Here is a 26,735-nt window from a genome sequence, read left to right as displayed (position 1 = left end):
TAGAGTTGGGGCCCTTCTTCAGACACTCTGGAGAATACAGATAGGTGACGTTTCAGGTTGGGACTCTTCTTCAGATTGATGCACTTTGTGTCTTCTTATGTAAACCAGTACCTGCAGTTCCTCGTTTCTTCTTCTGACTTGAGTCACAGTCGACTTGACTCAAGCACGTTAGTGAGAGAACCTAGATGTCTGTCTGAGTCGCTGACCTTCCCAGACAGATGGAGGCCTTGGTTATATCACACAGCTCTCCTTTTAAAATCAAACTTTATTGAAGGAAAGCGATTGAAGATTGCAGCAAAGAAGCACTGGGACCCTGAGCAAAATTCTGCAGAGGCTGGAAGTCCAAAATAAAAATGGAGAGCACTGCAAACACTCAACAGGTCAAGCAGCGCCTGTGAAGAGAGGAATCAGGTTCATGGTTCAGGTCAGTGAGCCCTGTGGACCAGTCAATCAACCAGAGATGTTCACTTCATCTTCACGGCAGGTTGCTGGCTGAATATTTTCAGCTCACTCTGTTCACGTCACCATGACTTGAACCCACTTGGTCAAGTCTGCTTCAAGTGTGGGTTGTGTCCAGAATATTTAAATCAGGTCCATTCAGATGTCTACAACTACGGAGAATCGCAGGTAAGGTTTGGTTTGCTGGGCGAGAGAACCACTCTCCTGTACATAGTGTTTGAGGGAAGACTGCACCCAGTGCCGGCTGTAAGGGCTGGCCTTTTGTTACGAGGTTTTGGACAAGAGCAGTTTCCTGTAGTGTCAAACGTGTCTGCAGTCAGACGGGAGCAGTTTGGTGATTGCGGGGCCAGGCCGGGGCAGACCCTGTCCCCACTCACTGCTTCCTGCAGGAAGCAGGCAGCGAGGTGCAAGGCATGGCCCAGGGCCCTGTCCCATCACCAGCCACAGAGACCCAGGGCCGAGCTCAGTGGGCTGGTGGCAGGAACGGGGAGGGAGGGGAAGGGATCCTGCAGGCACAGAGCGGAAAGGAGTGGGATGAATGGGCTGCAGGGAGATGGGGGTGGAGAGGGTACTAACCCCGATACTGGCATTCCGGGGGAGACCGAGGAACTGGTTGATGAGGTGTGAAGAAGCCCTGGTGTGAAGGAGCTTTTCTTCCCTTGGGGTGACGGAGCTTCACCCCGGGTGAGGGAGCGTCCCCCCGGGAGCAAGGGAACTCCACCCCGGGAGCAAGGGAACTTCCCGAGGGTGAAGGAGTTGCTCCCTCTGCTCATCCACCCTTCAGCCCATCGACTCTCTGCCAACCCGCAGAGCAATCCCCCTCTCCCAGTCCCCACATTGCTGTCTAACATGTTCTGTGACACCCTCAACTCTTCCACCATCCCCCCGCTACAGGCTGTCATTATTGCCTTACCGCACAGGAAAAGGCCATTCAGCCCATTGAGTACATACCGGTTCATAAGCACCCTCAGTCCCCACTCATTCTAACCCTTTCTCCCACATATTCTACTTCTCACCATAATAGGGGTAATATACAGCAGCCAGTTAACCAGGGGTAATATACAGCCACCCACCCCAAGCCACACAACCTCTGGGATGTGTAAGGAAGTCAGAGCTCCTGGGAGAAACCCAATCTGTCACGGGGAGAACAAGCAATCTCCACAGAGACAGCGGTCGATGTCAGGAGCGAACCTGGGTCTCTGGAGAGTGAGACAGCAGCACCTCCCCATGCCTTTTCCCCCTCTCCTCTCTGGCCCTCCCTCCCCATCCTATCCTGTCCACTATCCCCCTCTTCAGGGCTCTGTTCTGCACCAGGGGACTTGCCCTGGGGAGGGAGGGGATTGTGGCCAGCACGAACTCGAGGGGCTAAAGGTGAATGGGGAGGGCAGGGGAGGGGGGGGGGGGGGGGGGTCGGGAGGGGGGGGGGGGGTCGGGAGGGGGAGGATTCCTGCAGTGTGGGGATAGTCCCTAGTTCTGTCCCAGGAGGGAGTGCCGATGGGACAGGTCGACGTTGCTGGAACTCAGACCCCGCGTCTCGGACAGGTTACTCCGGGAAGCCTGTGGAGCAGAGAGACTCCGTTAGTGGCGGCACCCAGGGGCCCGGCTTGTCCAAGGGGTGGAAGGGGCATTGGGAGATAGCAGGAACCGGGGAACACAGTCGCTCCATAGGGTCCGCTGTCCCCCTCTTTTCCAATCCAACCCACCCCAAACCATCTCTCCCACCCCAAACCACCCTCCCCACCCCATCCAACCCAAACCACACCACCTACACACCGTTCCATCCTCCAAACCACTCTCCCCAATCCACATGCCCCATCATCCCCTCCCCGTCCCGAATGCTGCTCCCCTGCCACAAGGTCCATCTCTCCTCCCCACCCCATCCACCCTCCCCACCCCATCCACCCTCCCCACCCCATCCACCCTCCCCATCCCATCCACCCTCCCCATCCCATCCACCCTCCCCACCCCATCCACCCTCCCCACTTGGCCCTCTCACTTCCACCATGTCCCCCATCCCCTTCTCACACAGTCATGTCCCTGCCCACACTGTCCACTCATGCTGCTCCCTTCCCCGTGTGGTTCTCCCTGCTCCTCTCCCCACCCCAGCTCACCCACCGCCAGCTGTACCTGAAAGAGGTCGTCTCCGCTCCGGTTCAAGTAGTTCAGCGAGGATGCTCGCTTCATGCTGTGGGCATGGAGGGAGGGAGGGTCAGACTGTGAGAAACCCCTCCCCACCCCAGTCATAACATCCCCTGTAGCATTCCCAGTGAGGGTGAGGGGTGAGGAGAGAGCGAGCAAGGAGCAAGAGGAAGTTGGAGAGAATGAGAGAGAGAAAAATGAATAGGGAAAGAAAGATTGAGGGAGAGAGAAGGGAAGGGAGAAAAGACAGAGGAGAGAGAGAGAGAGAGAGAGAGAGAGAGAGAGAGAACGGTGTCACGCCAAGGGTCCAGGTCGAGCGAAGGTGGGAGACTGTTTCCGGGGGGAGTGGACGTGGACTACAGGAGACCCCAGTGGCTGTGCCTATTGCAAATAGGTATACCCTCTTGGGAACTGTCGGGGCAGAAGACGTTTCCAGTCCGAGTGGCGGACCTGTTGGCAAGGATACACGACAGGGGAGACCGAAGTCTGGAAGAGCCGTAGTGGTCGGTGACTCCATAGTCCGAGGGACGGATAGAAGATTCTGTGGCAGCAGGAGGGACTTGAGGATGGTCTGTTGCCTCCCTGGTGCCAGGGTTCAACACATCACAGACCGGCTTCAGAAAATCCTAGCGAGGGAAGGCGATCAACCTGAAGTCGTTGTGCACGTGGGCACGAATGACGTCGGGCGGAAGAGGAAGGAGGTGCTACAGCGGGAGTTTAGAGAGTTGGGAAAAACGCTGAGAAGTAGGACGTCGAAGGTGGTTATCTCTGGACTGCTACCGGTACCTCGTGCTGGTGAGGCCAGGAACAGAGAGATAGAGGGTATGAATTTATGGCTGAGGGACTGGTGCAGAGAGCAGGGATTTAGATTTCTGGACCACTGGGATCTCTTCTGGGCTAGGGGTGACTTGTACAAAAGGGACGGGTTGCATCTTAACAGCAGGGGGACAAACATTCTGGCAGGCAGGTTTGCTAGTGTGACACCTGTGGCTTTAAACTAAGTAGTGGGGGGGAGGGGTTAACAAATTGTGAATATGAAGATGAGGTAAAAGGGAATACAGGAGATATTGCAAAAGACTCTCGGAAGAATGGGAACAGAAGTTCTAGAGCGGAAAAGAAATTAAGGGCAGGGCCAATTGTGAACGATGTGAGAGGGGAGGTAAATACAGAAGTTAAAGTGTTGTACTTAAATGCGCGTAGTATAAAAAATAAAGTGGATGAGCTTGAGGCTCAGTTAGTCATGGGCAAGTATGATGTTGTAGGGATCACTGAGACATGGCTACAAGAGGACCAGGGCTGGGAACTGAATATTCAGGGGTACACAACGTATAGAAAAGACAGACAGGTGGGCAGAGGGGGTGGGGTTGCTCTGATGGTAAGGAATGATATTCATTCCCTTGCAAGGGGTGACATAGAATCAGGAGATGTTGAATCAGTATGGATAGAAATGAGAAATTGTAAGGGTAAAAAGACCCTAATGGGAGTTATCTATAGGCCCCCAAACAGTAGCCTCGACTTAGGGTGCAAGTTAAATCAGGAGATAAAATTGGCGTGTCAAAAATGTAATGCTACGGTGGTTATGGGAGATTTCAACATGCAGGTAGACTGGGAAAATCAGGTTGGAAATGGACCCCAGGAAAGAGAGTTTGTAGAGTGCCTTCGAGATGGATTCTTAGAACAGCTTGTACTGGAGCCTACCAGGGAGAAGGCAATTCTGGATTTAGTGTTGTGTAATGATCCTGATCTGATAAGGGGACTAGAGGTAAAAGAGCCATTAGGAGGCAGTGATCACAACATGATAAGTTTTACTCTGCAAATGGAAAGGCAGAAGGGAAAATCGGAAGTGTCGGTATTACAGTATAGCAAAGGGGATTACAGAGGCATGAGGCGGGAGCTGGCCAAAATTGATTGGAAGGAGGCCCTAGCAGGGAAGACGGTAGAACAGCAATGGCAGGTATTCCTGGGAATAATGCAGAGGTTGCAGGATCAATTTATTCCAAAGAGGTGGAAAGACTCTAAGGGGAGTAAGAGACACCTGTGGCTGACGAGGGAAGTCAGGGACAGCATAAAAATTAAGGAGAGGAAGTATAACATAGCAAAGAAGAGTGGGAAGACAGAGGATTGGGACTCTTTTAAAGAGCAACAAAAGTTAACTAAAAAGGCAATACGAGGAGAAAAGATGAGGTACGAGGGTAAACTAGCCAATAATATAAAGGAGGATAGCAAAAGTTTTTTTAGGTACGTGAAGAGGAAAAAAATAGTCAAGGCAAATGTGGGTCCCTTGAAGACAGAAGCAGGGGAATTTATTATGGGGAACAAAGAAATGGCAGACGAGTTAAACCGTTACTTTGGATCTGTCTTCACTGAGGAAGATACACACAATCTCCCAAATGTTCTAGGGGCTGGAGAACCTAGGGTGATGGAGGAACTGAAGGAAATCCACATTAGGCAGGAAATGGTTTTGGGTAGACTGATGGGACTGAAGGCTGATAAATCCCCAGGGCCTGATGGTCTGCATCCCAGAGTACTTAAGGAGGTGGCTCTAGAAATAGTGGAAGCATTGGAGATCATTTTTCAATGTTCTATAGATTCAGGATCAGTTCCTGTGGATTGGAGGATAGCAAATGTTATCCCACTTTTTAAGAAAGGAGGGAGAGAGAAAACGGGTAATTATAGACCAGTTAGTCTGACATCAGTGGTGGGGAAAATGCTGGAGTCAATTATAAAAGACGAAATTGCTGAGCATTTGGATAGCAGTAACGGGATCGTTCCGAGTCAGCATGGATTTACGAAGGGGAAATCATGCTTGACAAATCTACTGGAATTTTTTGAGGATGTAACTAGGAAAATTGACAAGGGAGAGTCAGTGGATGTGGTGTACCTCGACTTTCAGAAAGCCTTCGACAAGGTCCCACATAGGAGATTAGTGGGCAAAATTAGGGCACATGGTATTGGGGGTAGGGTACTGACATGGATAGAAAATTGGTTAACAGACAGAAAGCAAAGAGTGGGGATAAATGGGTCCCTTTCGGAATGGCAGGCAGTGACCAGTGGGGTACCGCAAGGTTCGGTGCTGGGACCCCAGCTATTTACGATATACATTAATGACTTAGACGGAGGGATTAAAAGTACCATTAGCAAATTTGCAGATGATACTAAGTTGGGGGGTAGTGTGAATTGTGAGGAAGATGCAATAAGGCTGCAGGGTGACCTGGACAGGTTGTGTGAGTGGGCGGATACATGGCAGATGCAGTTTAATGTAGATAAGTGTGAGGTTATTCACTTTGGAAGTAAGAATAGAAAGGCAGATTATTATCTGAATGGTGTCAAGTTAGGAGGAGGGGGAGTTCAACGAGATCTGGGTGTCCTAGTGCATCAGTCAATGAAAGGAAGCATGCAGGTTCAGCAGGCAGTGAAGAAAGCCAATGGAATGTTGGCCTTCGTAACAAGAGGAGTTGAGTATAGGAGCAAAGAGGTCCTTCTACAGTTGTACCGGGCCCTGGTGAGACCGCACCTGGAGTACTGTGTGCAGTTTTGGTCTCCAAATTTGAGGAAGGATATTCTTGCTATGGAGGGCGTGCAGCGTAGGTTCACTAGATTAATTCCCGGAATGGCGGGACTGTCGTATGTTGAAAGGCTGGAGCGATTGGGCTTGTATACACTGGAATTTAGAAGGATGAGGGGGGATCTTATTGAAACATATAAGATAATTAGGGGATTGGACACATTAGAGGCAGATAACATGTTCCCAATGTTGGGGGAGTCCAGAACAAGGGGCCACAGTTTGAGAATAAGGGGTAGGCCATTTAGAACGGAGATGAGGAAGAACTTTTTCAGTCAGAGGGTGGTGAAGGTGTGGAATTCTCTGCCTCAGAAGGCAGTGGAGGCCAGTTCGTTGGATGCTTTCAAGAGAGAGCTGGATAGAGCTCTTAAGGATAGCGGAGTGAGGGGGTATGGGGAGAAGGCAGGAACGGGGTACTGATTGATAGTGATCAGCCATGATCGCATTGAATGGCGGTGCTGGCTCGAAGGGCTGAATGGCCTACTCCTGCACCTATTGTCTATTGTCTATTGTCTATTGAGAGAGAGAGAGAGCGAGCATGAGGGAGAGAGAGAGACAGACAGAGAGCTCAGTGACCCCATTGCAGTGTGGGAAGTGATGTTCTTCATTTACAGTAACTCGACTGCTTTAGTTAAACCACCGCACCCCCTCAGGAGGGAAGCCCCTCCAGTTACCCCGGTTCCCAGCCCCCCCCCCCCACCCCCCATGTTTGGAACCCAGCCCCCGCTCCCTGTACCTGGGGTTCTTGGGCTCAGGTGGCCCGTTTCCCTGCAGCTTCTTCACCAGCATCTCACTGCTGCGCTTCAGAACATCCCGGATCTTCCCAAAGGAGCCACTCCTCCGCAAGGACCCGTTGCCGTCCTGGTGGGGAGCAGAGAGACAGGCAGGCGCTGCTGTCAAATGCGGTGTAGTTAAACCTCCGCTACCATTACCCTGCCCCACACAAAGGGTCACACGGAGAGGGGCCGCCATCTTTCCCACAACCTTGTATCCCACAGACCAACATGTGCCACTGGCAAGATGCTGGAATCTACAATCCAGCACATGTAGATGATCAATTCAGGTCAGAATGGTTTTTTGAACGGTAAGTCCATTCATCCAGAGTGTCCGTCATAGATATGTAGTCAGGAACTACAGATGCTGGTTTCCATCGAAGATAGACACAAAATGCTGGATTAACTCAGCGGGACAGGCAGCATCTCCGGAGAGAAGGAATGGGTGACTTTTTGAGTGGAGACCCTTCTTCAGTCTGATACTGCCTGTCCCGCTGAGTTATTCCAGCATTTTGTGTCTATTGTCTGTCATAGATCAAAAAACATGATCACAGGCCCTTCAGCCCAAATCATCCATGCCGACCAGGATGCGAGACCCCTTTGCCCCCGTTATCCCATACCCTTACAAGATACTTTTCAAGCACCTGTTTAAATATCTTTTAAACATTGCGATTGTTCCCGTCTCTACAGCTTCGTCTGGCAGATCATTTTATGAAACGTCCACCCTATGTGAAAAAGTTGCCCCTTATGTCCCTTTAAAATCTTTCCCCTCTCACTGTAAACCTGTGCCCTCCTTCTTAGGGTCCCTAAGCCTAGAATGGGAAAAATATTGTAACCATCGTCTCATCCACTTCCCTCATGATTTTATTAGATCACCCCTCAGTCTCCTATGCTCCAGTGAAAACAACCTCAGCCTATCCTACCTCTCCTTATAATTCAAACCCTCCAGTCCCGACAATATATACGATGTTATAGCGGCGTATAAAATCATGAGACAAATAGATTGGGTAGACACACAGTCTCTTGCCCAAAGTAGGGGAATTGTGAACCAGTGGACATAGGTTTAAGGTGAAGGGAAAAGATTTGGTAGGAATCTGAGGGGTAATTTTTTCCCCACAGAAGATAGTGGGTGTATGAAATGAGCTGCCAGAGGAGGTAGTTGAGGCAGGGACTATTGCAATGCTTAAGAAACAATCAGACAGGTACATGGATAGGACAGATTTCCAGGGATATGGGCCAAATGTAGGCAGGTGGGACTAGTGTAGATGGGACATGTTGGTCAGTGTGGGCAAGTTGGGCCGAAGGGCCTGTTTCCACACTGTATGACTATCCCCGTGAATCTTTTCTGCCACCTTTCTAGCTTCATGCCATCCTTCCTGTAGCCGGCAGACCAGAACTGTACGCAGTACTGAGTGACCCACAGAGGCTATCGAGGGAGAGCTAGAGAGGTGATGCTTTTGGGTTTTCAGGTGGCGTTTACCAAAATGCCACAGAGCAGGTTTGAGCACAAGAGCTCACAGCCTTGGAGGAAATGTGTTGCTTGGGCTGTCACACTAACAAAAGAGTGGGAATACAGACACAGGAGGCTGCAGATGCAGAATCTGGAGCCACGAACAATCTGCCGGAGGAACTCAGCGGCTCAAGCAGCCTCTGTGAAAGAATACTGGCAGTCACCATTTTGGGTTGGGACCCTGCATGGGAGACTAGGGGCAAGCAACGGAGCGTCCGGGACGGGTCCTCGACTCTCGGCTGTTCACATGAACAACCTGGAGTACATGGATCCCAACCTTGCGGGTGACCCGAACGTAGATGGGAGGGCAGGTGGCCATGTGATACAGAGACTGCACAAATCACAGGTTAGCGGGCAGCTGCAGAAACAAAACCGCACGATGACCGTAGGAGGATTGAAGGTTGGAAATAGGCAAGTATTGTCCCAGATGCACAGGATGTTGGCTGCGCCACACCTGGGGATCTGGGTAGTTTTGGTGCCTTTATGTAACAAATGATGTACTGGTAATGGAAGCGTTCCGAGAGAGGCTGATCCCGGGATGATCCGTGGTGAGGGGAAGATAGTGTCAGAGACATGCAGAGATACAGCAGAGAAGCAGGCCCTTCGGCCAGAGAGTCTGTGCTGACCACCCATTACTGATGCAGCACTCATTCCCCACCCTGCCAGCAGCGGCTGAAGTGGTTGGATCTGTTCTCTCTGGAGGAGTGATCCTTGTGACACAAACGCTGACCGCGGGGTCCGAGACCGGCCTCAGAATGTCGGTCACACAGTCGGTCGCGCAGCATGGAAACAGACCCTGTCCACGCCGACCAAGATGACCTCGCAGAGAGGGGCAAATCAGACATTCCCAGTCCCAGAGGGTTGTGATAGACAGATCACGAGAGGGGGCGTGGTGGGGGTGGGTGAAAATTAAAGGGGAGATTCATTTTAAGAGAAAGATGGCAGTGTGAGGGCTGTGGGGAATGACCCAGAGGAGGAGCGGAGGCCAGGGGCAGCAGCCAGGACCCATTGAATGGAGGCCTCCTCCTGCTGCTGCTTTAGACTTTACTTTAGATTTTAGAGATACAGCATGGAAACAGACCCTTTGGCCCACCGAGTCCATGCTGAGCAGCGATTACCCCACATGCTATCATTATCCTAAACGCTGGGGACAATCTACGATTTTACCAAAGTCAACTAACCTACAAATCTGAATGTCTTTGGAGTGTGGGAGGAAACCGGAGCACCCAGAGAAAACCCACGAAGGTCATGGGGAGTATGTACAAACTGTACAGACTGCTCCTGTAGTCAGGATCGATCACGGGTCTCTGGAAATGTAAGGTAGCAACTCTACCGCTGCGCCACTGTGCTGCCCTACTCCTGATCCTGACTCACTGCCCCTCCAGCGCCCCCCGCCGTGTTTATCACTGCACCGACCAGTGGTGCGGCTGTGTCAGCCACGAGCGAGGAGTGGTACTAACCAAGGAACTGCACTGGCAGCCTCATCCTCTCCCCTCCACCCGGCCCCTGGCCAGGGGGGACAGCGACAGCGAGAGGCACAGGGAGGGGTGTATCACCGGGGCCAGGCGTCCTAGTGTAAACCCCCCCCCCCCCCAACCGTCCCACCCTCTTGGCCCCGCTCCGGTCCCAGACACTCGTTCTTCACAGGATGGGGGGGGGTTTGCAGAATGAGCAGGAAGCTGGGAGGACAGCAATAAAGAGGAGAGCAGGCGGAGCACAGACAGCAGGCCACTTTATTTCCAATTCAGGTCATTACAGCCAGTGAAAATAACACACAAAAACAGAGCAGTCCGAAGAGAATCACATATAGGCACAAACCTTCCCCAGAGACAGAGGTGGAGGCCGTAGAGGAGAGAGGGAGAAAACGCAGGGCCAATGGGTAGAGTGTGTGGGGGAGAGCGTGGTGAGACGGGGATTGCGTGTAGGGAAACTGGGTGCAGGCTGTGGAGAGCGTGGTGAGATGGAGGGAGTGCGTGCAAGAGGAGACAGGGAAAGTGCCGGGAGATGTGGGGAGTGCACTGTGAGATGTGGGGAGTGCACTGAGATGTGGAGAGCGCACTGTGAGATGTGGAGAGTGCACTGTGATGTGGAGAGCGCACTGTGAGATGTGGGGAGTGCACTGTGAGATGTGGAGAGCGGGTGGGGAGTCAACGAGAGCGCATTGTGGGGGGAGCACAGGGACTCGGAGAGTGCATCACGAGACAAGGGGAGCGCGCTGCGGAGAGCCTGGTGAGATGGGGCGAGACCGCGATGTAGTTCTGGTAGTGTGAGCGGGAGAGAGAGTGCGAGGAGACAGGGAGAGTACGCTGGGGAGAGTGCTGGGAGATGGGCATGGGCAGAGTGCAGGGACACAGCGTGGGAGACAGATGAGAAGGGCAAGAGGACAGATGAGGAGAAAGTGGAGACAGATTGTGGAGGGAGGGAGAGTGGTGCAAGAAACTGAGGGAGAGGGTGAGAATGACAGGGGCAGGAGAGTCTGAGGGTGGGGAGAAACAGGGAGGGGGGAGGAAGCAGAGAGAGAGAAAAAGTGAGAGTCAGAGAGAGCGGGAGAGGGTGAAGGGAAAGGGAGGCAGTGAGAGTGAGAGTCGGATAGAGTGTGATAGTGGCAGAGGGAGAAGGCATCATCCGTTTTGTCAGTGTTGCAGTGAGAACCGCCATGGGAGTGGTGGGCAGTGTCGTGGGGCCTGTGTTGCTGGGCTGGACCTCCATGCACGAGCATGTCCCACGTACAATGGAGCTGCTCGAAGGAGCTGGGGTCCTGGTTCCAGGTTGGCACTGACTGGTGTGGACTCTGGGCTGTGGCCCTGTCCCATACCTGGGACCATACCTGGGACCATGCTGGGCTGAGCTCCACAGCAACGTGCCCACCCCACTCCTGCCCCCCTCGCTGGGTTTCAGTAGGGGTGGTCTCGGCCTCCGGGTGACAGCCATTACCCCTCGGGCTGGGCAAGGGCCGGAGTCTCCGGCCTCTCCAGCATCCTTCCTCCTCACACATGCTCCAGGCCTTCCTCAAGCTGTCCCTGTCCCTTGGAGTGGAGTCCCGCTCCCTCCCGGACAGCATCACTGGGTGGAGTGGGGTGGGGAGCAGTGACTGTGAACTCTCCGTAGGTTTCCCAACCCTTCGGGTCTCAGGGAAGGGAGACAAGATTCCTGTGGGAACCCACAGCCAATTAAGTCGCCTGGGGAGGGAGGAGAGTGTTTCTCCTCAGGTAACCGACCCACTTCTGGTGGGGTGGCCATCTCTCCAGTGTCAGACAGCACGTAAACTGGCCCGTCGGCCCAACTCATGCATGCTGACCAAGCTGCCTACCCGAGCTAGTTTCATTTGCCTGTACCTCACCCATATGCCTCCAATCCTTTCCTATCCATGTACCCGACCAACTGTCTTTTAAACCTGCCTCTACATTTCCTCTGGCAGCTTGTTCCATATACGCACCACCCTCCATGTGAAAGAATTGGCACAAAGGGTTCTCTTTAAATCCTCCACTCTCACCGTAAACTTATGGCCTCTAGTTTTAGACTCCCCTACACTGGGAAAAAAAACCCGTGACCATACACTTTATCTATGCCCCTCACAATTTTATAAACCTTTTTAAGGTCGCCCCTCAGCTGCCTTCACTGCAGGACACCAACCCAACCCTGTGGTCTCTCCTTGCTGGAGATCCTGAGGTGAGGGGCTGGAGCTGCAGCACCTTGCTGTGGCTCTGGGGAAGGTCCTGTCCGTGCAGGGCCCAGTGTTCTGTCATCGCTGAGAGCAGCAGGGGTGCTGGGGAGAGGGGCAGGAGGTGTCCTTAACATGCTCCACTTGGACTCTCACCCAGGTGGGGCGGTGGCACAGCAGTGGAGTTGCTGCCTTACAATGCCAGAGACCCGGGTACAATCCTGACTGCAGGTGCTGTCGGTATAGAGTTTGTACGTTCTCCCCGTGACCGCATGGGCTTTCTCCAACTGCTCTGGTTTCCTCCCCCATTTCAGAGACGTGCAGGTTTGTAAGTTAATTGGCTTCTGCAAATTGTAAATGTTCCCTTGTGTGTAGGACACAAGAAAGGAGGGAGAGAGAAAACGGGTAATTATAGACCAGTTCGTCTGACATCAGTGGTGGGGAAGATGCTGGAGTCAATTACAAAAGACGAAATTGCGGAGCATTTGGATATCAGTAACAAGATCGTTCCGAGTCAGCGTGGATTTACGAAGGGGAAATCATGCTTGACTAATCTTCGGGAATTTTTTGAGGATGTAACTAGGAAAATTGACAGGGGAGAGCCGGTGGATGTGGTGTACCTCGACTTTCAGAAAGCCTTCGACAAGGTCCCACATAGGAGATTAATGGGCAAAATTAGAGCACATGGTATTGGGGGTAGGGTACTGACGGATAGAAAATTGGTTGGCAGACAGAAAGCAAAGAGTGGGGATAAATGGGTCCCTTTCAGAATGGCAGGCAGTGACTAGTGGGGTATCGCAAGGCTCGGTGCTGGGACCGCAGCTATTTACAATATACATTAATGACTTGGATGAAGGGATTAAAAGTGCCATTAGCATATTTGCAGATGATACAAAGCTGGGTGGTAGTGTGAACAGTGAGGAAGATGCTATGAGGCTGCAGGGTGACTTGGACAGGTTGTGTGAGTGGGCGGATGCATGGCAGATGCAGTTTAATGTGGACAAGTGTGAGGTTATCCACTTTGGTGGTAAGAAAAGGAAGGCAGATTATTATCTGAATGGTGTCAAGTTAGGAAAAGGGGATGTACGACGAGATCTGGGTGTCTTAGTGCATCAGTCACTGAAAGGAAGCATGCAGGTACAGCAGGCAGTGAAGAAAGCCAATGGAATGTTGGCCTTCATAACAAGAGTTGAGTATAGGAGCAAAGAGGTCCTTCTGCAGTTGTACAGGGCCCTAGTGAGACCGCACCTGGAGTACTGTGTGCAGTTTAGGTCTCCAAATTTGAGGAAGGATATTCTTGCTATTGAGGACGTGCAGCATAGGTTTACTAGGTTAATTCCTGTAATGGGCGGGACTGCCGTATGTTGAAAGACTGGAGCGACTAGGCTTGCATACACTGGAATTTAGAAGGATGAGAGGAGATCTTATCGAAACATATAAGATTATTAAGGGGTTGGACACGTTCGAGGCAGGAAACATGTTCCCAATGTTGGGGGAGTCCAGAACCAGGGGCCACAGTTTAAGAATAAGGGGTAGACCATTTAGAACGGAGATGAGGAAAAACATTTTCAGTCAGAGAGTTGTAAATCTGTGGAATTCTCTGCCTCAGAAGGCAGTGGAGGCCAATTCTCTGAATGCATTGAAGAGAGAGCTTGATAGAGCTCTTAAGGATAGCGGAGTCAGGGGGTATGGGGAGAAGGCAGGAACGGGGTACTGATTGAGAATGATCAGCCATGATCACATTTAATGGTGGTTCTGGCTCGAAGGGCCGAATGGCCTCCTCCTGCACCTATTGTCTATTATCTAATGACAGTTCCCTAGTGTATGGGTGAGAGAAAAAATTAAATTAAATCGCTGGTCGGCGTGGACTTGGTGGGCTGAAGGGTCTGTTTCCACGCTGTAAAGTCTAAAGGTTTAGTTCTCCAGTCGTTCACTCACCCAGCCCCAACAAGGAAGCCTGGCCAGCAAACTGGCAGGACCTGGAGCCAACGCTACCACGAGCAGGGGCGGTGGCCAGGCCAGGCCAGCCCTGGGGGCAGAGCACAAACCTGCTGGGGAGCTCCATGCTGTGGGACTGGTTTAGTTTAGTTTAGTTTAAAGATACAGCGTGGAAACAGACCCTTCGACCCACTGAGTCCACACCGACCAGCGATTGCCACATACACTAGTTCTATCCTACACACTGGGGACAATTTACAGAAATCAATTAACCTACAAACCCGCGCATCTTTGGAGTGTGGGAGGAAACCAGAGCAGCGGAGAAAACCCACACGGTCACACGGAGAATGTACAAACTCTGTATAGAGCGACCCACAGAAAACGAGGCGCTTGGGGGGGGGGGGGGGGGGGGGGGGGGTTGTGGGAGGTCACCACTGTGGGGACTGACTCTTTCTATATATTGGGAGACACAAGAGACTGCAGATACTGGAATCTGGAGCAGCAAAGCTCCCTCTGCACTCTCCCGGGATTATACAGAGCAACATTCCCTCTACACTGTCCCATCACACTCTCCCGGGATTATACAGAGCAACATTCCCTCTACACTGTCTCATCACACTCTCCTGGGGTTAAGCTCTGAGTGAAGTTCCCTCTACTTCGTCCTGTCGTACACTCCCAGAACAGGGTTCAACATGGAGTAGGCAGTGTGGGGTGGGGATGACATTGGGAGCTGGTGGTCACTGCTCACTGGCCCCGGGGTGGAGGAGGCTGAGGGTGGGAGTGCAGTGGTCTCCCCGTTACTCCGGTCAGGAACACAGCCATAGCTCCAGGTCTGCGGTGGGGACTCGGATGGGACTAAATGCTGATCAGGGATCTGATACACTGAGGGACACATGTGATCACACTGCCAACACAGGGAGGTAGCCCACACTCCCTCATAACACTCACCACCCACCTGCCCCCTACCCCCATCGGACCCAGGCACCCTCCCCTGACACGCAGCAGCCAGGAGGAGCCCCCGGGATCCGAGCAGCACAGAGCATGAGCGGAGGTCCAGGCAGGGGGGGATGTGGAGAGCGGGCCTGTCCGTGGCCCTCGCTGGGTTGCAGGGAGACGCAGAGTCCGGGCGGCGAGAGAGGAGCAGCAGAGAGGCGGGGCGATGGGGGAGCGGGTCGCTGGGCACCACAACATCCTCCCTGGGCCAGGGGCTGCTCACTAGGCCTGGCACACAAACAGAGATAGCAAGAGAGGGAGAAAACACAGGCACGTGAATAAATCAAACAGGAGCCTGGGGAGGACGGGCGGGGGGGAACAGATATGTGGGGAAGAGGGGCGGGGGGGGGAACAGATATATAGGGAGGGAGGGGGAGATATGTGGCGGGGAGAGGAGGAGAGTGACAGACATGCAGAGGAGGGGGAGGCAGACACGTAGGGGGAGGGCAGGGGAGCGAGGACAGAATGTCAGACACTTTGGGGAACAGAGGAGGGGCAAATAGGAGGGAGCCCTGTACGGGGAGGACAAGGAGACTGATTGAAGGGGGAGGGGGGGGAACTGTGGATGGGATGGACAGGCGGAGGGGTCGTGGGAGGGGGCAGGCAAGGTCGCCAATGGGTTAGCCCAGTGCTATACTGTTTCAGGTGGAAGGGAGGGGGGCAGGGAGGAGTTGGGTCAGGTGGATCGGGCCAGGCAAGGGAGCAGAGGAGCGAGTGGCTCTGGGATGGAAGGGGTAGAAGAGAGGGTGGATAGTGGAGAGGGCAGCAGAGGCGGGGTTGAGTGCGGGGTGTGGCCACGGGGAGGGGAGAAGCAGAAGAGGGGGGTGGCAGAAGGATGGGCTGAGGAGGGGTGGGTCGTGGAGCAGAGGAAGGGGAGAAAGTGGGTGAGGACACAGGGAGGGGAGAGGCAGGGGAGGGAGGGGTGTTGGAGGTGGGTCAGCAGCACACAGACGGACAGAGCTCTGACCTCCTGACACCCAGATCAGTAACCCCCTCACCCGACATCTGACAACACCCCTCCCCTCGCCACCCCTCAGTCCCCTCTCCACAACCACCCGCGTGCGCGGCTCGGCTCCGAGGGCGTACTGGGTCAGTCCCTGCCCCCTCTCTCCCCCCCAGCCTCACACTGGGACACTGCAGGCAGCCCCAGCCCCAGGGCTAATGGTCCCCACACAGACTCACCCCAGTCCACTCCACTCCCACACTGGGACACTGCAGGCAGCCCCAGGGCTAATGGTCCCCACACAGACTCACCCCGGTCCACTCCACTCCCACGCTGACCTCCTCACTGCCCACTGAGCCGCCCTCGTACTTCACCGGGTTGCCGGCCAGGCTGCGTCGCCGCTCCACCGCCTCACCGTCCTTCAGGATCTCCACCACACGGGTCTGGTGGATGGGATCCAGACCCTGCGACACAGAGTGAGAGAGAGGGAGAGTGAGTGGCTGCAGCCCGCTTCACTAAGGCAGCAGTGAAGTCTGCAATCAAACAACTGAAGGCTGGAGACTTACAGTGGTGGACTGCAATGCGGCATGGAAGCACAGGGAGAGAGAGAGAGAGAGAGAGAGAGAGACAGGGTCAGCATCACACAGAGTACAGCATCACAGAGTACAGCATCACACAGAGTACTGCAACACAGCATCACAGAGAGTACAGCAACACAGCATCACACAGAGTACAGCAACACAGCATCACACAGAGTACAGCAACACAGCATCACACAGAGTACAGCAACACAGCAAGCAGAGGACCCCTCAGCACCCACAGGGAAACGCCCAACACACTTGTCCCCAGTCACACCTGGGGACGGGTCTGTCACTGTATAACACCGAGGTACAGTACCGGTGGGGACAGGACTCACTGCATAACACTGGGGTACAGTACTGGTGGGGACGGGACTCGTGTTCATATGGGTCAGGAGTAGAATTAGGCCATTCAGCCCATCAAGTCTACTCCGCCATTCAATCATGGCTGCTCTATCTCTCCCTCCTAACCCCATTCTCCTGCCTTCTCCCCATAACCTGTCACCCATACTAATCAAGAATCTACCTATCACTGCCTTAAAAATATCCATTGATGGCCTCCACACCCTTCTGTGGCAAAGAATTCCACAGATTCACCACCCTCTGACTAATGAAATTTCTCCTCATCTACTTCCTAAAAGAACGCCCTTTAATTCTGACGCTATGACCTCTAGTCCTCGACTCTCCCACTAGTGGAAGCATCCTCTCCACATCCAATCTATCCAAGCCTTTCACTATTCTGTACATTTCAATGAGGTTCCCCCACATTTTTCTAAACTCCAGCGAGTACAGGCTCAGTGCTGACAAACGCTCATCATAGGTTAGCCTACTCATTGCTGGGATCATTCTGGTAAACCTCCTGTGGACCCTCTCTCCAGAGCCAGCACATCCTTCCTCAGATATGCTGCCCACAATATTCCAAATGTGGCCTTACCAGCGCCTTATAGAGCCTCAGCATTACATCCTTGTTTTTGTATACAAACCCCCTTGAAATAAATGGCAGCTGTATAACACGAGGGTGCAGTCCTGGTGGGGACACTAATCACTCTCTAACTCTGTGCAGAGGTGGGGAGCAGCCTGTGAGTACCCACCTGTTTGCGAGAGCGTGTGGCACACTCCTCCAGGGTCTCCGCAGCCTCCAGCTTGCCCTGGCGACGGTACAGAGCCCCCAGGTTCCTCAGCGTGGTGTTCACTGTGGGGCTATGAGGGAGACTGGGTTAGTGGTGCTCCGGGGTCTCTGGTCCCGTGTGGACCGGGGACAGGGACGAGCGGCTGCTGGAAGGGGCAGAGGGGTCGCGACTGTGGGGTAGGGATCAGGACCCGGTCTGATGCTGACCATTCACCGTGTGGTTAATGCACCATGGACGCTGCTCACACCCCAAATCCCAGGGCACCTGCCCCCCAAATGGCCATGACCCCCCCCCCCCTAAATGGCCATGACCCCCCCCCCCCCCACAAATGGCCATGACCCCCCCTCCCCAACACAAAACGTTCAGCTCAACCCACCAAACCCTAGCGTTCACCCCGGGGCATCACTGTTGTCCTTTACCCAGTCGTCCCCCCCAGGAGGGATATCCTGGGCCCCCGTGGTCGGACGCAGGCTGGTCTGACAAGTGACGTTGTCTGGATCGGGACGGACTGCAGGGTCACTGTGGGGAGGGGCCGGCAGCACAAGAGGAGGGGGATGGGAGGGGCGCTCCCCCCAATGGGTCAGCCTCACCTGTTGACCTTGCAGGCCTTGTACCAGCCTCCATACTCGGCGTAGGGCGCGCTGTCCTTGTGCCGGCCCTGAAACACAGCAACGGTGTGAGCACAGGCCACACTACACCATCCGCAGGGCTGGGTAGAGACCGCCTCACGCGCATGGAGTGGGAGGAGAGGGGGGGGGGGGGGATGAGAGAGGGCAGCCTTGCACGGAACAGGTAGGGGGATGTGGGGATGGAGGGGAGAGAGAGGATTGCCGTGTGTGGGTGGAGCTGAGAGAGGGCGGCCTCATTTGGGATGGGTGGAGAGAGGGCGGCCTCGTGTGTGGGACTGGAGGTGGGGCCTCGGCTTGGCTGCAAACAGTGGGTGGGGTTGGAAGGGTGCAGACGGTTGTTGTGTGCTGGGTGCTGTTGGGGATCTCAAGGGGGGTGAACAGGGGAGGCAGATGTGGTTGAGGTTGCGGGGATGGGGAAAGTTGCATGTCTGGCTGCTGGGGATGGAGCGAGGGGGGCTCGCATGCATGGGACATGGGATGGGCGAGAGGCCGGCCTCTCGTGCCTGGCCTGTGGTGGGGGGCGGCATGGCTGGGGAGGGGATCTAGGTGACTAGACTGGGCTAGCAACAGTGCTCGGGGTTGGTGTGGTGGTGTGGGGTTGGGGTTGGTTCGTGTGGTGGTGTGGGGAGGGTCGTGTGCACCGAGTACTGAGTACAGTGTACTGAGCCAGCACAGCTGGGGGGTGGGCAGGGACAGGCTCACCTTGCTCAGCTCCTCCCGCTCCTCTGCGTGCATCCAGATGGGTTTATTCTCTCCTGGGACAACAAGAGCAACATTCCAGCTACTTCATAGAAACGAGGAACTGCAGATGTTGGTTTATACCAAAGACAGACATAGTGTGCTGGAGTAACTCAGCGGGTCAGGCAGCAGCACTGGAGGCCTATCCATGCTGCCTGACCTGCTGAGTTACTCCAGCACTTTGAGTCTCCCTATTGCAGCTATGTCTCCAGCTCTGATGGACCGGCCCACTCCTCGATACATCCCCTCCCCCTTTCATCACCCCTGCCTTGGCCATGGAGATGAGCAGTAACACAACACAGTGCAGGAAGGAACTGCAGATGCTACTTTACATCAAAGATAGACAAAACATGCTGGAGTAACTCAGTGGGTCGGCCAGCATCTCTGGAGAGAAGGAATGGGTGAGGTTTCATGGTCGAGACCCTTCTTCAGACTGAGTCAGGGATGGAGCAACTAGAGAAAGTTCAGAACAAAGCAGTCTGCATCGGTGACTCGGGAAAGGTGGAGCCCACAATTGTTCAATATTGGCTGGGGACAGGGTGATAACGAAGGAATATAATGGTGAAATTAGCAAGAGGACTAGGGTGGGGGAGGGACAGAGAGAGGGAATGCAAGGATTACTTGAAGTTAGAGAAATCAATATTCATATCACTGGGTTGTAAGGCCACACAGTAACACAATACTGCTGGGGCTGTCTGTGGGAGGATTGGGTCGGGGATGAGATTTACTCACAGGCCTAGGGCCTTAGACATCACTGCCCCCTTCAGCCGCTGCCCTCCGTCTGGTGAAGGTGCCCCGGAGGATGTTCCAGGACCTCGACCCAGTGACTGGGAGGGGAACCTGTGGTGGTGGTGTTCCCTGCCCTTGCTTGGGGTTGGGAGGTGCTGCCGAAGTAGCCTGGGCCAGTAACTGCAGTGCATTTGTAGATGGTGCACCCTAAGGGACGGTGATGGAGAGAAGGGAGGTTTTGGGGGGTGAGTGAAGGCAGATCGAGCGGCTGCTTCATCCTGGATGGTGTTGAGCATTTCGCTGGTTGTTGGATTGGACTAACCCAGGCAAGTGGGGAGGGCTCCATCACAGTGCTGCCGTGTGGAGATGGGGAAAGGCCGTGTGGAGGTGGGAGGGGGTCAGGAGTTGCTTCTCTCACCACAGGATCCCAGCTCTTGCAGCCGTGGAGTTTGTGTCGTTGGTCCTGGTGAGTGTCTGGTGAATGGTTGCTCCAGGATGTTAATGGTGGGGACTCGGTGATGGTGATGTCACTGAATGTCAGCAGCAGATGGTTAGACCTGCAGACGGTCGATCCCCGCCCCCCTGGTGCTGTGAACGCTACTTGCCCCATTATCAGCTCGTGCCTGAAGGGTGTCCCGGTCCTGCTGCATTCAGCAGGGGCTGCGTCACTTACTGAGCGAACGGGACACGCACTGTGATCATCAGTGAACATCACCAGCCCTCACCTCACCCTGGCACCAAGGCCAATGAGGAGGCAGCTGCAGAGGCTTGGGCCAAGGGGACTAATGACCTCCTGCAGTCATTCACCTAGGGCTGGGAGGATCAACCCCCAAGAACCATATTCATTTGTGCAAGGTATCACTCCAGCTATTTTAAGAGCGGCCCTGGTCAACCTGCCGCCGACTAGATAGTTGGTCAGGGTCAATAACACCATCTGTCACTTCGTCGATGAGTGAAATGAGACAGGGTGGAAATTCTCCGATTGGATTTGTGCTGCTTTTTGTGGACAGAACACGCATATGCAATGTTCTCTGTCATGGAGTAGCTTAGTTTAGTTTAGAGATACAGCGCCGAAACAGGCGCTTTGGCCCACCGAGTCCACACCGACCAACTATCCTTGCATTCTAACTATCCCATACAAACTAGGGACAATTTATAATTATACCAAGCTAATTAACTTACAAATCTGTACGTCTTTGGTGTGAGGGGAAACCGGAGCACCTGGAGAAAACCTACGGGGTCGTGGGGAGAACGTACAAACTCCGTACAGACTGTACTCGTAGTCAGGATTGAACCTGGATCTCCGGCGCTGTGAGGCAGCAACTCTACCGTTGCACCACTGTGCCACCTGTAGATGCTTGTGTTGTGACTGGAACAACCTGGCTCGAAGTGCAACTCTCTCTGGAGCACAGGTCTCCAGTGAGTGCTAGCGTACCGGCTGGTCTCATAACCAAGGCTGTTTGTTGACTGTGTGGAGTCCATAGATTTGGCTGGAGACCGGCTTCTGCGACAGGGAATCTGGAGACTTTGTGATGGGGCTGGGAGGACATCAATGGGCAGTGTAAACACTGCAGGGGGAGGGGCGGTGAGAGGGATACTCCAACTGCTGACATGCCACCACACCCGGTATTGGACCTACCGTTGACTGATCCAAACTCCTTCTCGTGGGCCCGGGTCAGGATGTCCTTGTACAAGGTCTCTGCCTCCTTGTACTTGCCTTGCTTCAGGTAGCAAGAGGCCTGTGAGAGAGAGGCCAAGGTTAACCCCTCCCCAGACTGGCCCCCATCCTCCACAGACTCCATTCCCCTAATCCCCAAACTGACCTCCACTGTTCCACCACCCCTGACCCCACCCCAGCTGCCCGCCAAACTGACCCCTTCTCCCCTCCCCTGCATCCACCCCTAAAATCCCAAACTCCTGGACCTAGGGGTCAGCACCCCACCCTGCCACTGGACCCTTGACTTCCTGGCCCACAGACCTTGTCCACCCTCCACGATCATTCTCAACACCAGTGTCCCTCAAGGATGTCTTCTCAGCCCCTTGCTATCCTCCCTGCACACTCATGACTGTGTGCCTGGCGTCTGCTCCAGCTCCATTTACAAGTTCATAAAGGATGCCACTATTGTGGTGGAAGGAACTGCAGATGCTGGTGTAAACTGAAGATCATCACAACAAGCTGGAGTAACTCAGCAGGACAGGCAGCATCTCCAGAGAGAAGGAATGGGTGACGATTCGGGTCCAGGCCCTTCTTGTGGGCTGGATGCCAAACAATTATGAAACAGAGTGGGGGAAGGAGACGGTAACATGGTGTCAAGACAACAACCTCTCCCTCAATGTCTGCAAGAGGAAGGAGCTAGTTACTGATTTCAGGGAGCCTGGCGGAGGACATGCCCCAGTCAGCATCAATGGTGCTGAAGTGGAGATGGTTATGAGGTTCTCATTCCCCGACATAAATATCACCAACAGTTTGTCCTGGACCAACCACATGGAAGCTATGGGCAAGAAACCACACTAACACCTTCAGAAGTCAGGAGGTTCAGTCTCCAACGACTCTTACCAACTTCAGCTTTGGGAACAGCTCAGCCCAAGTCTGCAAGGCATTGCAGAGATTTGTGGATGTAACCCAGTCCATCACACAGACCAGACTCCCCACCATCAACACTTCACTGCCTGTCCTACTTGAGTATGGGCTGCTTGTACTCGTGTATAGTCGGAGTTGATTTGACTGGATGGCACAAAAACAAAAGCTTTTCCCTGTATCTCGATACACAAGACATTAATAACCAACATCAGTACCAATGACTGTTCAGCTCACCCTCACAGCACAGACTGTCTGCTCTCTCCCCACCAACACCTCACCCCCTTGGTAACCTCTCCCCCCCCCCCGATCATCCCTCCCCTCATGCCTTGCTTCCCCACCTTTCCCCCATCCTTTCCCTCCCCCTATCCTGTTCTCCACTCCCCACCTTCCATTGCCCCCCTCTCCCCCCCTCACCAGGTTATTCTTGGTCTTGGCCACGTTGGGGTCGTCATTGCCGAGGCGGCTCTGGTAGATGTCGAGGGCGCGCCGGTAGTAGTACTCCACCTCCTCGTACTTGCCCTGGTTCTGGCAAAGCAGCGCCAGGTTGTTCAGCTGCTTCGCCACATCTGGGTGGTCTCGGCCCAGGACCTGCAGCACCGGCCGTCAGAGGATCAGAAACGACCACACACACACCCACACCACACGTACACACACACACCCACACCACACGTACACACACACCCACACCACACGTACACACACACCCACACGTACACACACCACACGTACACCCACACATACACACACCCACACCACACGTACACACACCCACACCACACGTACACACACCCACACCACACGTACACACACGCGTACACACTCCACCACACGTACACACACCACACGTACACACCCACACCACACGTACACACACACCCACACCACACGTACACACACACACACACTCCCACAACATACGTACACACATCCTCACACGTACACACCCACACGTGCACCCCGCACATACACGAGCACACGCACCCCGGACGTACACGCACCTATACACGCACACGTACCTAAACGCGTGTACACGCAACCCGTGTGTACACGCATGTACATGCACCCCCCGCGTTCACACAACCCCCGCGTTCATGCACCTCCCACATACACGCACCTCCCGCATACACGCACCTACACGCACGTACACGCACCTAAACACACAGGCTCACTTGTACAAACACACCCCACCACATACACACCCACCTTCTCACGGATCTCCAACGCCCTCTTACACAGGGGCTCAGCCTCCTTGTACTTGCCCCTCTTGCCGTGCAGGACGGCCAGGTTGTTCAGGGTGGCTGCTACCTGTGGACAGGACAGGAGCCGGGGTCAGTTCCCCATCACTCACCGTGCCAGGTCCCCCGGTGCACGATATGTCCCCAGTTCATGAACCTGTCCAAATACCTTTTAAATGTTGCAACTGTATTTGCCTCTACCCTTCCACTGGCAGCTCGTGAGTGTATAGAAATGTATATCAATTATAGCAATGCTCCCTCCTCTTTAACCTCTCCCCCCCCCCTCCCCCCACCCCCAATCACACTTGAAACATCCGCAATCTTGGACATTGAGCAGCCAGACCCGACCTTCCTTCATTCACCTTTCTGCGGTTGTATTGCAATCATATTCCCTCAGGGACAATAATATCCTCTCCAATGTCTCTGCAGCACCTCCCTCTGCTCAGGACAAGGACACCAAACACAGGCAGCCACTGTCAGACCCCTGATACCCCAAAGCCCCAGCCAGAGCCAGGGCTGGCCCTGGGAGACACTGACCTGGTCTCAGTGGAGCTCGACCTGCTCCACAACATGGTGGTCTCACAGCTTACCCCATCCACCCCCTCCCAGTGCTCCAGGTGTCCCCCTCCCCCTCTCCTGCCCCTCACTCACGGCTGGGTGATCCTTGCCCAGGGTCTTCTCCCGGATATTCAGTGCATCGTTGAGGAGGTGTGCAGCCTCCTTGTACTTATTCTGGTCCCTGTGGGGGAGAGAGAGAGAGAGAGGGGGAGAGAGAGTGTGAAACCATGGTCTGGGAGACGGGGGAGCAGGCGGGGATGGGAGGAGAGCGGACCGGGGAAGGATGCAGGGCGGGCAGGGAGTGAACAGTCATCAACTGGGGCGGGGAAGGTTGCAGAGTGGGGCTTGCGGATTGGAGGAGAGGGGTCGGAACAGGGAGAGTCACGGAAAAGTGGGATGCAGTGGGTTAGATGTGGGGAAGGTGTCGGAGGGGAGGGTTGAGGAGGGGAAAGTTGCATTTTGGAGGGGTGGGTGTGGGGCAGTGCGGGTTGTGGAGAAGGGAGGGGAGTGAGAGGGTGGAGGGGAGATTTGAGGGGAGGATGGGGCTGTGCATGAGGGGAGTGTGGAGGGAAGGGTTGGGGATTAGTGGGGTAGGTGTGGAGCAGAGCGGGTTGTGGAGGGGAGGGTGGATTGCGGGGCAAGGTTGCAGAGGGGGGAAGCGGAGGTTTAAGGGTGGGGGGGTTGTGGAGGGGGGAAGCGGAGGTTTAAGGGGGGGTGGGGTTGTGGAGGGGCCGGCCTCCCCCGCGTCCCACCTGTACACCAGTGCCAGGATATTGAGCATGGTGGCCACGTCGGGGTGGTCATGGCCGGAGGTTTTCTCCAGGTCCTCCAGCGCCTGCTTGCACAGTGGCACGGCCACCTCGTAGCGGCCCTGCGAGGCGTACTGGATCACCAGGTTGTGCAGCGTCCGCAGACGCGCAGGGATCTCGTAGCCGCACTGCTGCGCCGCTGCCACTGCACTGCTGCCGTGAGCGTGCGACACTGCTGCAGGGGAGGGAGAGACGGTGAGTGCCTGGATCCCCTCTCACCCATCGACCCAACCCATGCCCCTCCCACCGACCGACCCCCTGCCCCTCCCACCGACCCAACCCATGCCCCTCCCACTGACCCACCCCCTGCCCCACACATTCACCCCACCCCCTGCCCCACACATTCACCCCACCCCCTGCCCCACACATTCACCCCACCTCCTGCCCCACACATTCACCCCACCCCCTGCCCACCGGTACTGACCCGACACACTACTCCACACCCACTGACCCTGCTCCTGGGACCACCGACCCCACCCACTAAATCCCACAACCCCACTCCCAGTGCAATGACCCCCGCCCCCCACAATCCCCATCTGTCCCCCAATCCCACCCCACCTAAAGCCATCCCCCTCACACTCTACCTCACCCACTCTCTACCCCCTCACCTCACTTCTCCCCCCCCCTCCATTCCCCCTCACCCACTTACTACCCCCTCCCCTCACTTACCTCCAGCCCCGTGTTCCTCCTCCTCGGGGAACAGGTCATCCAGTGAATCTCTGGCAGATTCTCCCTCCTTCTCGTCCTGGGGGTGAGAGCAGAGACAGACGTTGGACAGGGCCCAGCTGAGACATGGGTGGTGGGGTCATGGCTACTGGGCTAGGGCAGGGATATGGGCCAAGGGGCCAGAGGAAGAGTCAGCTTTAATGTCCACAGACGTGCGCTGGGAGGGGTTTGGGGCAGACATGCCTTTTGCTCGGATTATGACGGCAGGAGGTGGGCTCTCGAGGGGTGGGGCGGGCTCACGTGGGCTGAGCTGGTTCAGGGGCTGAGGCGACCGACCGGGGGTGGGCATTGACCTGGGGAGGGCTGGGTAGCAAGGGACGGGCTGGGGGCGAGGAAAGGGGAGGGCTGTGATTGTTGGGGGAGGTGGGCAGGAGATAAGGGGGCTGGCCGGGAGAAATGGCAGGTTGTGGGAGGGTCAGGTGGAGAGGAGAGGGATCGGTGAGGGGAAGGGGGCGAGGGAAAGGGGTTGGGGGATTGGTGAGGGTGTTGTTGGCTGGGGGAGGTGAGGGAGGGGGTTAGTGCGGCGAGGGGAGGGGGAGGTGGGTGTGGGGGGCCGTGTCTGGGGCCAGTGGTCCCGGACTCACCGAGGGAGAGGTGTCGTCGTCATATTTCTTCAGCTGGTTCATGAACTCCAGGTGCTTCTTCTCCTCGTCCAGCTGCGCCACTGCCTGCTCGCTGCGCTGCAGCTTCTGCTGCGTCCCTGCCAGCTCGTCCCGCAGCCACTGGTTCTCCTGGCACAGCCGCCGCACCTGCGCCCGCAGCTTCTGCTTCTCCGATTCCACTGCGTTCAGGTGAGCCGAGAGAGCCATCATCACCTGGGGGGGGGGGTTGGGGGTCAGAACCAATCGTCAATGGGGGGGGGGGGTGGGGCGGGACCAGTCACCAGTCACTGACTGGATAGCGCGCAACTAAAGCTTTTCACTGTACCTTGGCACACCTGACAATAAACTAAAACTGAAGTGGTGGCGCAGCGGTAGAGTTGTTGCCTCACAGCGCTCGCAGTGCCGGAGACCCGGGTTCCATCCCGACTACGGGTGCTGTCTG

General features: G+C 55.0%; 1 protein-coding gene across 1 annotated transcript; it reads right to left on the bottom strand.

Moving 5' to 3' along the window:
- Positions 1 to 283: 283 nt before the first annotated feature.
- On the bottom strand, positions 284 to 26,506 carry LOC144591262 (kinesin light chain 2-like; the record flags this gene model as incomplete). Its single annotated transcript, XM_078395530.1, has 14 exons — positions 284 to 2,016; positions 2,587 to 2,644; positions 6,897 to 7,021; positions 16,290 to 16,442; positions 17,648 to 17,756; positions 18,277 to 18,344; positions 19,018 to 19,070; positions 21,422 to 21,521; positions 22,778 to 22,951; positions 23,567 to 23,668; positions 24,250 to 24,337; positions 24,909 to 25,140; positions 25,635 to 25,710; positions 26,276 to 26,506. Coding segments are annotated over 14 exons (1,659 nt in total), but the record flags the coding sequence as incomplete, so codon positions are not given.
- Positions 26,507 to 26,735: the final 229 nt, after the last annotated feature.

The sequence above is a fragment of the Rhinoraja longicauda genome, unplaced genomic scaffold (genome assembly GCF_053455715.1).
Source record: "Rhinoraja longicauda isolate Sanriku21f unplaced genomic scaffold, sRhiLon1.1 Scf000770, whole genome shotgun sequence".
Taxonomy (NCBI): Eukaryota; Metazoa; Chordata; class Chondrichthyes; order Rajiformes; family Arhynchobatidae; genus Rhinoraja; species Rhinoraja longicauda.
This window is presented reverse-complemented; position numbering and strand designations above follow the sequence as displayed.